The sequence below is a fragment of the Somniosus microcephalus genome, chromosome 2, assembly GCF_052327205.1.
Source record: "Somniosus microcephalus isolate GS21.2 chromosome 2, FLI_Smic_1.0, whole genome shotgun sequence".
NCBI lineage: Eukaryota > Metazoa > Chordata > Chondrichthyes > Squaliformes > Somniosidae > Somniosus > Somniosus microcephalus.
In genome coordinates, this window is record NC_140988.1 from 136,185,719 (window position 1) to 136,198,425 (window position 12,707).

At 41.7% G+C, this 12,707-nt stretch overlaps 1 protein-coding gene across 1 annotated transcript in view; it reads right to left on the reverse strand.

Annotated features, from left to right (window-relative positions):
• Positions 1-12,707, reverse strand: part of LOC147122965 (protein transport protein Sec24D-like) — a 293,437-nt gene that overhangs the window by 252,945 nt on the left and 27,785 nt on the right. The window contains exons 3-6 of the mRNA XM_085962791.1: positions 11,428-11,557; positions 10,790-10,938; positions 8,141-8,416; positions 3,628-3,761 (exon numbers count right to left, since the gene is read on the reverse strand). Of these exons, the coding sequence (XP_085818917.1) occupies positions 3,628-3,761; positions 8,141-8,416; positions 10,790-10,938; positions 11,428-11,557 (689 nt within the window). The remainder of the gene's footprint in view (positions 1-3,627; positions 3,762-8,140; positions 8,417-10,789; positions 10,939-11,427; positions 11,558-12,707) is intronic.

The following is a 12,707-nucleotide window of genomic DNA, read 5'->3' on the forward strand; positions in this document are numbered from 1 at the left end:
TAGCGCCCTTTTCCAGGCGCTAAGACCCTTCAGTAGCGCCGGCAGCCGTTTGGGCGCGGCGCCACTGAATTTTTGGCGTGCGCAGGGGACTTAGCGCCGGCACTAATTTCCGGCGCTAAAGCCCTGGCTAAGCCAAAACCCAATTTCTAGGCCAATGTTTTTTCAGAAGCACAGACAAGCATGACAAGCTTCAGGAACATTTTTAGGAATATGGTAAAAGTTTGATAGGGTTAGATACTGACTATTCTACTACTAACTAATTCCTTCCGAGACTCCTTTGATCCCCATTCGATAGTGCCATCTCAAACATCTTGCCACAACTTAAAGTTGCATGGTATTCTGTTATAGTAAGTGGATCAAGAGACAATGGGCAACTGGAGGCAAGTAGCTTGAATTATGAATATCAAACTTTCCATTAAAAAAAAATCAGTATATATATATTTTTTAAATCATTTTAAAGGATTAGAAAAGTATAACAGTAAGTATATTTCAGAATAATGCATTTCTTTCTCCAGATAATGGGATTTTAGTTTTAAAAATAAATGATTTTGTTGGGTACGACACTAATATTAGCTTTGTTTTCCCGCCCCTTACACACACACTATTTTGAGTCCTTTCTCCAGAGTGTCCTAACCCAATCAATCACTCTCTATGGTTGAAAGTGGACTTTCAAGAAAATTGATGAAAATCAACTCTGAGCTCGGTTTGCTTCATAGAGCATCAATACTAGTTGACAAGATAAGGTCGGAAACAAAACAGTAAAAATTTAAGTTGAACTGCATTAAGATACTGTAGATCGTTCCAGGTTTTCCCTGCCTTAGCTAGCTATCAGAGGAATAGTATAAGACATGCAGCACAGAGGAAGTTACTATATCTGCTGGACTGCCAATCCTTTGGAAGAATTACAACTAACTGTGAGGCAGGTATCATAGGTGCAAGAAGATTTGGCTGATGGAAGCGGATTTGTTTGGTTGGAGCACATGATCCAACCAGCATGGCAGATACCCAGCATAGCCTCTACAGGGAGCCACTCAACTGACATCAGTTATGGGAGCATCACCAAGTAGATCCAAAGAAACGGTAGCATAGTGGTAATGTCACTGGGCTAGTAATCCAGAGGCCTGGACTAATGATCCAGACATGCGAGTTCAAATCCCACCAAGGCAGCTTTAAATTTAAATGGAATAAAAAGCTAGTATCAGTAATGGTAACCATGAAACTATCGGATTGTCGTAAAAACCCATATGGTTCACTAATGTCCTTTGGGGAAGAAAATCTGCCGTCCTTACTTGATCTGGCCTATCTGAAATGGCCTAACAAGCCACTCAGTTGCAGCAAACTGCTGGGAAACACAATAATAAGAATGAAACCGGATGGACCACCCGGCATCGACCTCAGCACCAGCTATGGACACGGCAACAGCACACCCAGTCCAATCGACCCTGCAAAGTCCTCCTCACCAACAACTGGGGACCTATGCCAAAATTGAGAGAGCTGTCCCACAGACTAGTCAAGAGCCTGACAGAATCATACCTTTCAGCCAATGTCCCAAACTCCTCCATCACCATCCCTAGGTATGTCCTGTCCCACTGGCAGGACAGAACCACCAAAGGTGGCGGTATACAGTCGGGAAGGAGTGGCCCTGGGAGTCCTCAACATTGAAGTCTCATGGCTTCAAGCGTGGGCAAGGAAACCTCCTGCTGATTACCACCTACTGCCCTCCCTCAGCTAATGAATCAGTACTCCTCCATGTTGAACACCACTTGGTAGAAGCACTGAGAGTAGCAAGGGCACAGAATGCACTCTGGGTGGGGACTTCAATGTCCATCACCAAGAAAAGCTCGGTAGCACCACTGCTGGTCGAGTCCTGAAGGACATTGCTGCCAGTCTGGGCCTGCGGCAGGCGGTGAGAGACCCAACACGAGGGGAAAAACCTACCTGACCTCGTCCTCACCAATCTACCTGTCGCAGATGCATCTGTCCATGACAGTGTTGGTAGCAATGACCACCGCACAGCCATTGTGGAGATGAAGTCCTGTCTTCACACTGAGGACACCCTCCATTGTGTTGTGGGGCACTACTACCATGCTAAATGGGATAGATTCAGAACAGATCTGACAGCTCAAAATTGGGCATCCATGAAGCGCTGTGGGCCATCAGCAGCAGCTGAAGAATTGTATTCCACCACAATCTGTAACCTCATGGTCTGGAATATCCCTCACTCGACTATTACCATCAAGCCAAGGGACCAATCCTGGTTCAATAAGGAGTGTAGAAGAGTATGCCAGGAGCAGCACTAGGCATACCTAAAAATGAGTTGCCAACCTCGGGAAGCTGCAACACAGGACTATATGCATGCTAAAAAGCAGAAGCAGCATGCTATAGACAGGGCTATGCGATCCCACAATCAACGGCTCAGATCAAGCTCTGCAGTCCTGCCATATCCAGACGTGAATGGTGGGGGACCATTAAACAACTAACGGGAGGAGGAGGCTCCATGAATATTCCCATCCTCAATAATGGTTGAGCCCAGCACATGAGTGCAAAAGACAAGGCTGAAGCATTTGCAACCATCTTTAGCCAGAAGTGCCGAGTGGATGATCCATATCAGCTTCCTCCTGAGGTCCCCACCATCACAGAAGCCAGTCTTCAGCCAATTTGATTCACTCCACGTGATATCAAGAAATGGCGGAGCGCACTGGATACAACAAAGGCCATGGGCCCCGACAACATCCCGGCTATCGTGCTAAAGACTTGTGCTCCAGAACTAGCTGCGCCTCTGCGGAAATGTGGCAGCCAATTTGCACACAACAAGCTCCCACAAACAGCAATGTGATAATGACCAGATAATCTGTTTCTGTGATGTTGATTGAGGGATAAATATTGGCCAGGACACCGGGAATAACACCCCTGCTCTTTTTTGAAATAGCGCCATGGGATCATTAACGTCCACCTGAGAGGGCAGACGGGGCCTCGGTTTAACGTCTCATCTGAAAGATGGTACCATATGACAGAGCAGCACTCTCTCAGTATTGCCCTGGAGTGCCAGCCTAGATTTTTGTGCTCAAGTCCCTGGACTGGAATGTGGGTTCAAGTCCCTGGACTGGAATGTGGGTTCAAGTCCCTGGACTGGAATGTGGGTTCAAGTCCCTGGACTGGAATGTGGGTTCAAGTCCCTGGACTGGAATGTGGGTTCAAGTCCCTGGACTGGAATGTGGGTTCAAGTCCCTGGACTGGAATGTGGGTTCAAGTCCCTGGACTGGAATGTGGGTTCAAGTCCCTGGACTGGAATGTGGGTTCAAGTCCCTGGACTGGAATGTGGGTTCAAGTCCCTGGACTGGAATGTGGGTTCAAGTCCCTGGACTGGAATGTGGGTTCAAGTCCCTGGACTGGAATGTGGGTTCAAGTCCCTGGACTGGAATGTGGGTTCAAGTCCCTGGACTGGAATGTGGGTTCAAGTCCCTGGAATGAACAACCTTCTGACTCAGAGGTAAGAGTGTTACCAACTGAGCCACGGCTGACAAAGAATTATAATGAATTTATATACATGCCCAAAATACAGTCCAAACAAAAAAATTGAGAGAAATAATAATTTATGAAGTATGTTGTTTACGGTACTATACTTACTGGGCTAGGGATAGAATCAGGATCAAGTTTCTTCTGTTGAGGTCCAGCTAGCTGTGCACCAGTTGCTGAGGCCCCTGAATAAGCACCAGGATAATTTGGCTGAAGCCCTCTTTGCTGCCCTCCATAAATACCTCCTGGAGAGAAGAAACACAAATACTGGAAACTACAACTCATTTCCCAAGATTATATCAATTAGATTACATAAATGCTATGAATCATTTGTGTTTGCATTGTTCAGGAAAACAGTAGTATTTTAAAAGATCCACTAACAGCAAACAGTTTAACATAAACAGACTCAACTTTTATCTAAAAGTAATAATCTTAAAGTATATTCTGCTTTATAATAACTGCAGAAATGTACAAAATTGTTTCCACTTCCTGTCTATAATTTAATTTTCTAGCAAGGCACAGCCAATCAAGAGTCTACTGGTGTTCTTGGTTTCATCGATTCCACTGCATATCAGTATAAAGGGTTACAACATTTAATAATTTCTGTATGTTTCTGACTTAAGCTAGAACTAACACAATGGCAGAAAAGAACCCATCAGTGCTTTTGCTCAACACAGTCATGAGTCCAATGATATACTGCAATAGAGTGTGCCTAAACAGTTTGCAGCTCTAGTGTATGGGAGAAGCTCGCATGTGGTTATATTTTGCAAGAAAGGGATCCATCCCTCCCTGGTCCCTCAGGTGCTTTTATGTTCTTTCAAGCTCATGAATAAAAAGCGGTTACACACCCTAACTGCTATGGCACCCTGAACACAAGTTTCAGTGGTTCCACTTCACATATTACAAAATATTTATGAAAGCTATAATCAAACTTTAAAAAAAATACATCATGTTGCAACAAAAATTGCTCTGCAAATCATTAGCAACTATCATGATCAAAGGTTTAAAGACACGGACTTATAATTTAATGTCAAATTGTAACTTCCCCTTAGTTTCATTGGTCTGTTCCATTAATGATTCCATGGGGATGAATTTCTGTGGCGGTTCTCCTGCCATGATGCCAAGCTCAGCCTCACACATCATAAATTTAAAAAAATGTCACTTAATTTGGCAATCAAATTTAAGTAGCTGAATCAATACAGTGAACTTTAGGAAACTGCACCTGGAATCTCTGCAGGAGTTATCATCTGCTGCTGTAACTTCGGCAGAAGATCGACTGAAACCCCGGAGAAACGGTGGCCATTTACATGGTTTTTCCAGGGTTTCTGCTGATCTTCCACTGAAGTTACGGCAGCAGATCAGGAGAAACCCTGTGGAAATTCCAGATGTTGATTTTAATATGGGATGCATTAACTCCCCGCATTTCAAAAGAATGCTATTGAATCAGGGCTTAATTTAAAGGAATACTGTTTGAGGCTTTATTTTTGAGTATGGTCTCTATATATATTACACACATATGGAATTTCCAGAGCAGTTCTTCCTATCTCCTGTCGTAACTTTGGTGGAAACCCCAGAGAAACGGCATGAGCAACAAATTCTACCCCGATAAGATTACAGGCAGAAAACCTGTGTGAAACACTTCTTCATGCAAAGGGCAGTAGAAGTGTGGAACTCTCCCACAAAAAGCAGTAGATGCTAGCTTGATTAATCATTTTAAATTGGAGATCGACAGATTTTTGCTAGACAAGGGTATAAAAGGATATGGAGCCAAGGTAGGTGGATGGAGTTAAGATACAGATATTGAATGGCAGAACAGGCTCGAGAGGCTGAATGGCCTACTTCTGTTCTTATGTTCCTATATTGTGTGACTGCAATATCATAGAGTCCCTCCAACTAATCAAGTTGTGGAATCAGAGATATATTTCCCTTGAACCCATCAAATTCCAGAACCATGTAACCAAGGAGTAATCAAATTCCATAACATCCTCTGTACTGTCATTTCTGATTGGTTGTTTTTGTGACCTGACTAATCATGTTCTGCCAGCAATATTTCTGTAACATACAGCTTCCATGACAGTTCTTTACCCACCCCACTAATACCTCAAACATAAAATGTATATATAATAAAGACATGAAAACAACTCAGAAAAAATGAATAGTCTTATCCATAATCTTACACATCCCTTCCAATTGCTGTAACAATTTTTACTTACATGGCCTGATGTGGCCCACTGGACCACACGGACATCCCCAACCTCAGGTGCACCCCTGCCCAGCTGTGACTTAACTGGAGCAAAGTATGCAAGAAAGCACGTGGACAGAGAGCTCATTATCCTCTCTGTGTGCTGGGTGCCTTTTGCACATTCACAAGGAAAATAATATGCCAACAGAGTGCCCTAAGTCTTCATGCTTGACTCGAATGCACCAACCTCCACCTCACTGGTCCTGGCTTTCGCTTTGGAACCTTAGACCACTGGCTTTACTTTCACCAGCTTTGTGCCACTTCTTCTCGCTTAACATGCCCCGGTCTCTTCACTGTCAGGTTCTAGCTTATTTTTTCTTCCTAGGATAAGCATAAGACTTCTTCCTTCTCACTCACTACCTATCCTGCACTTCCCAGATCCCGGCCCACTTCTGCTTTAATCATTGGGCCCAGGCTTGACCTCTGTTCCACTCCCTGGGGCTGGAAAAGACTTTCAGGTTCCCATTATATCTTGGTGATTTGAGTTTATAATATTAGAATCAGAATACTTTACTGGGTATTTATTATAATTTATATTATTCACATACTAGTTATTTATATAATTTATATGTATTCAACTATTGGGTGTTTATATGGTAATTGATAATACTGGAATAATTCCATTTACCCAATGTCTATCGATATATAAATTAAGAAAAAATGACCATAGTTATCCATTGTGTTCTGCAAATCTGATTGGTCCATCGTGACCATCTAACTATTAATATATTGTTGCTCATGTGGTAACCAGGCACTAATCTCCATGTTCCCAGTTGAATTATAATGCTGCAGCTTGCTCCTCAGCTATAACTTTGCTGCTTCCGAGAATCTTGAGCCCCAAGCCTTAGCCCTCTGCCCCCTCCTCCGATCTAAAGCCTAAACCCTGAGCCTTAGCATTCTGCTCAGATACATTTGTCACAATGATAATTTCTACAAAATCTATTTCACAAAGCTCCAATTAATCGGAACAACTGAAGAATTATTAAAAATGACAGTGTATTAAAAAAAATAGAAATTTGTGGTTGCTATAAACTTTAAGTGAAAAGAAAGACTTGAATTTATACAGCATCTTTCACGACCACCGGACATCCCAGAGCACTTTACAGCCAATGAAGTACTTTTTGAAGTGTAGTCACTGTTGTAATGTAGTAACTAAAATATCACTGTCACATACTTTTATTTTCTATTCAATGCTTTCTTACATTTTAGTTCCAAGTCTTCTATGTCCCATAAAACCAACCTGTGATTTATTGAAGCGCTATTACTAGTAGTGGTGATTTTACTGAAATTCTTTTCTAATGTGAAAGATCCATAAAACATAGCCACATGTGTGAGTGAGTCAAAACAGTCTTTCATTCCGATGAATGAATGTATGGCTCTCATCGTATCAATGATGACATATGCTGTTCATTCTGCCACATGGTGCTCTTTAATTCTGGTCCACCATGTCTTGACAGTTAAGCGTTGCACTTAATGTATGTGAGCAGAATTCAGGCAGGGATTCCCCAATTTCCTGCCGTAACTTCAGTAGCAGTTCAACAGAAACCTCGGAGAAACATCTATTTTTGCCATTTCTCTGGAGTTTCTACCAATCTTCTGCTGAAGTTACAGCTAGAGAGATCGGAAAAACCCCCTCAAAAATTCCCGGCATGCATAATGGGGCACTATATAAATTCACTTATAATCTGCACACATGTGAAATAACAATTACCAACGATCGTCACAAAATAAATGCTAATTGTTCGCTTTCCCCCACCCCAGGCTTTCTGAGATTTACTTAGGTAAAGAAGTACTAAAACCTTCACTCTATTTTAGCCCTATATCAGGTGAGAATGCACCTTGCTGGAGTAGATAACCTTTTTCTGTACTGTTAGATTGGCAACCAACACACTAAAACCAGATTATCATCTCATTTACTATTTGTGGGACATGACTGTGCACATATTGGCTGCCACCTGTGACTACAGTGACTGATTTCAAAAGTAATTAATTGGATGTGAAATGCTTTTGAATGTCTTGATACATGATGGGGCACTATATAAATTCAAGCTTTTTCTTTCAGTATAATGCCTGTTATCTTTGGCAATTTTCCAATAATGCAGTCTGCATTCCACATGTCACAACAGCAAACATACTGATCCAGATAACATTTCTGATTACAATGTGAACACATCCCTTTCAGAGCCAAGCCAGTCTAATATTGATTGCTCTTGTGATATTATAGTAACATCTGAAATACTTTTAACTTACACTACTTGCGATCCTTAAAAAGACAGCTGTTCCATTTGGGCTGAATTCAGAACAGCAACATTTCAGACTACTATCAGGATAATGCATCGTTCATGAATACTGTAAAATTAAAATCAAAAGGAGAGTATTTACCCTGCTGTGGTAAGTACCCAGTCATAGGAGGCTGGCCTGGAACCTGCTGGTAACCAACACTGCCTTGATTGGGTCCAGCAAGACCAACGTGCATGCCTACAGGGGGAGGAGCAGCCATTCCAGGGGGCACTGTAGCTGCTGGTGCAACAGGCAGACCTTGGGATGTAGGAGATGAAATAGGAGGTAAAAATGGTTGTGCTTGAGATCCTTGGAATGAAGGCCGGAGTGGTGGTCCAGACAGCGACGGGGCACTTTGTGGGGGTGCTTGAGAAGAACCTAATCATAACAAAAAAGGTATGCTTTAAACAAAACTTCATTGAAAAGCCTGTCGTTTTTTTTAAATTCGTAATGTTTCCAGAATATTAACAGTGAAATTAGAAAATTGATGTGTGCTAAATGCCACATAATCAATATTCTGCACGTGCTCAGTGACATACTTAAGCAGTAATTAACAAATGGTGCATCTACAATATTAACACAGACATACAACAGTGCCAAATTTACAACAAATGTTATTTAATTAGACAAGATATATAAGGGAGGGGTCTAAATGCACAAGCTTTGAAATCACTGTTGACATTGGCTCTAACGCCTGTCTTATTTTAGAGTTAAAGATAAGTAATTTTGCGAGTGAGTGAAAGCAATACACATTTAATAAGTTTTCATGTGCTATAGTGCTGAAGACTTCTGGTAACCTGGTTGAGCTCATTAATGTCAGAATTATAGAAAATTAAGGGAAAAGTGCATCATATTACAAGGCTCAGGTTACATGTGTGCAATGCATTCCTAATGCACATATACAACAGGTATTGAGGCACAGACAATTTCTGCATATCTGTAGTGACAGGTGAACAGTAACACAGTAACTCTGAAATCTGTCAAAAATATCTGTCGAAATTAGGTTTTCATTCAGTCATCCCTCAAATAGTCTTGACTGAAGAATAGTGAGAGCAGGAACGGGCTGTGGGAGCTTTAAGGTCAGCAGGCCAACAGGACTTTCCATCTATTCACTGTGGGGCTCATGAGATGCGAGGGGCCAGAGGAGTGTGAAAGGCCAGAATGGTGTGAAGTTTAGCCTCGGTGAGAGTTCAGACTTGCGGTGTAGTTGAACAGGAGGTAAGAGTGGATGAATGCTGGGACCTTTTCCTAATGCTCATTAAATCACTGGAATAATTTGCATAAGGAGTGCCTCTGAGCAGGAAGAGGGCAGGCGAGTGACCTGTTGTTTTCTTCACTAAAGCCCCAACAATCCTTTGCTGAATTGTTTTCTCTTACCGACCCCCTCCACCTACCAATGAAAAAAAGCTACTGGTCTTTATTTTTGGAGAAAGACAATGGTGTGTGATTTAAGGGAGGAAGTTTTGCCTATTCCAGAAATGATAACTGAAGGAATAGTGTGAAGACTGATAAGTGAGAGATTTTTAATAATTAATAGTTATGTAAACTGAGTAAGTGAGTTTGATTTTTGCAAGAGTTAGGTGCTAGTGGAAGTTCAGGCTAACATTTGTAAGTTAGTTAGACACAAAGGAATGGCAGTCGCAGGCATCTCCTGTGATGTGTGTGAAGTGTGTTATGTGAGGCAGCATGTTTCCAGGGGCAGTACAATATGAGTCTCTGCAGCAGGTGATCTCTGTGCTCAAGGTCCAATAGGTCACACTCAACAGCATCCCCCTCCCTCTTTAAGGTCCTCCTTCGGGCTTGACTTCGCAGAAGAGCAACCAGATTTCCAGCCCTCCCTCCCCAATCGGCAAACTGCCTATCACTACTTGATTAGTGTTGGCAGCTTGCCAAAATTATTCTAATGAGGCCAAACCCTGAAAATTGGTCAGGTCTCACACCAATTCCATCAAGGCAGGTAGAGGGTCCGCTTGGAATCGAACAAATCTACCACACGGGATCTAACACTAGTACTGTATTTCCAATTAGACTTGAGGGTCTTGAAATTATATTGTGGAATTTAAGAATACAAACAATTAACCTGTTCATCTCTCCACTTGAAAAGCCAAATGGCCCACTCTTGCTCCTATACAAAAAGTAACTTTCTCTGAAGTTTCTATTTTCAGCAATCTCCTCCAATCTAATTATTTGTATGTTATAAGTGAAATTATTCAATGTAAAATATTTTTAAATTTCATGATTTCTGGAGGAATAAATTATGTTTCATGCACAAAGCCAAAAAAAGGCTAGCAATTGTAGAGGTTCTGAGCTGCTGACGTGATGTTAGCAATGCGCTCAGTATGTTTTATTAAGACCTCAGGCAGCCCAGGATCACTGCAGGAGTCTAAGATGAGTTTCCCTTTGATTTTTTAAAGCAGTAAGACAGAATTAAATGCATCAAAGCATATTATGTCCCTCAGGAAATCTTACACATGGATGTGAGGTCACATAGAGTTTAAAAATATGGCAATTTCTTCAAACTCCACTCTTATGCCCTTTGGCCTCACAGTTCAAATGGCTGAAGAAATTGTAAGGTGAGAGAGTCAACAAGGGACAACTGCAGAGAAACCATCTAGAACCAGAAACCTTCTGAAACATAAAAAATGAGTAAGTTTCTCATTTCCCATCTTTCTATCTCTCTTCTCCCCCTCCTCACACACCCAGACAAATATTCAACTGGTTTGTTATGTTACTTCATAAAAAAAAACTCACCATAGCCACTTATTTGCATGGCACCAAGCTGACTGGTGACTTGCTGTGTGAATACAGGTGGTGCAGTATTCTGGTAGATTGACTGTGGGTGGGAACCATGGGATTGAAAGGAAGGTGTCTGACCACTTCCTGGAGAAGTAGCTGCGTAGCTGGAATTAAATAAATAATATTAAAAATAAAATATTAAGATAATAACTACTAAGGCATCCCCAACCAGTTTACTTTTAATCCATTCTTCAATATTGGGCAATTTAATACACCAACATTTTATTGGAAATATAACTTTAAACTTTTTGGCGTGTGGTACACTTTTCAACCAACTTCTGCTATAGTATCAAGCCCTGCACTCTGCAAGATGTAATGGTGATGCAGCTTATAAAAGACTGGACAGGGTGGTTGGAGGCAAATGGTTGTGCAATAAAACCTCGAGGAATGTATCTAATCAGGGTTGGAAACCCTAGTGCATCTTCTGCCACCAGTTCACAGGGAGACTGGTAGTACCAATTTAAAAGCAATGCAGCATGCTTAGGACACTCTCCTAAGATATATGCAGGGTTTATTCAGTTTTATAAAAATGAGGCACAGAGTGTAAGCAAGTGTAAAATGGTGTTTTGCATATGCTGTATTGTGGCAAATACCTTGGCATCTGGTTTCCAGGATTATATATTCCATTCTGGAGGCCAGTTTGGCCAAACTGGCTAGGAGCAGCTGGCGGATGACCAGCAGAAACTGAAGGCCCATGAGGTGAAGATGCTGGTTTTAAAAGCCCTGAAAAGAAAATACATCCATTAACCACAAGCCTACACTTAGATAACTAAACCTTTCGAGGACAGTAGCAATGCATAGAAATAAAGACATGTAAAAAGTCTGCAATGTAAAACAATCCCACAAATATGGAAAAACTTAAAAGGTTCTCTGGGTTTTTATATTTCTTCAATTCTACAATCTATATTGGCCCAGAAATTCGGGTCTCCACGGGTGAGTACGTGCTGGGTACTCACCCGTAGGCCCAATGGACGTGCTGGTTTCCTGCATGCACTGCGCATGCGCGGGAAACCGGCACTTCCGTTCCCCTGAAAGAAGGGGTTCAGAGTTCGAACGCGTGCGCGGGAGAGGCTGCACGTGCGTATCGAGCTTAGGTTTTATTTGCAGGTTTTCCCGGGAGGGTAAGTCTCCAGAAGTTACACATATAAAAAGCAGTCGCAAGGCCTGCTTTTTACAAGGTAAGTGGTGAATTAATTAAAATTAAGACATTTTTTCCACAGGTTTATTATTTTTAAATACTTTAAAGAAAGGTAAGTTTATTTTTAGCCCCGTTAGAAAATAAAATTATTTTTTTCAAAAATTTAAATTATTGTTTAAAATAGTTATTTCATGTAATTTATAGTTTATTTTAAAAATGTGATTTAAAAAAATATACATTTGAAGATTTAGTGATGTTTTGGGGCCCGTAGTATTTGTAAGTTCTGACAGCTCTTCCTGTCAAACTTATGAATGGGCATTTCCCTGCTCCGATTGGCTCCCCATGGCCCACGTGATCCCAGGGGACGCATCGAACTAACTGCGCCCCTGGGATACCCAAGCACTGCGCGCCGGCGGTTAGAGCAGGCCCAGGATCGGAATTCCACGGGGGCCCACAGCTCAACAGCTGGCGCACTAGGTAAGTGCAGGTCGGGGGCTTACACCCGCGGGAAGCCCCCGACCCGAATTTCTGGGCCAATACACTTTACTCCTGACAATTCAAAGACACTTTTTGTGCTACAAAGATTTGAATGATCTAATAATTTGAATTATATAATTTAAATAACACAGCAAAGTGAGGATTTGGTATTAGAAATAATTTGAATTAAGCAACTTTGTTTATGAGGAGTAGACTCTAACGTTTGACATAAAAATAAAGGTTTTGAATTTCTGTTCA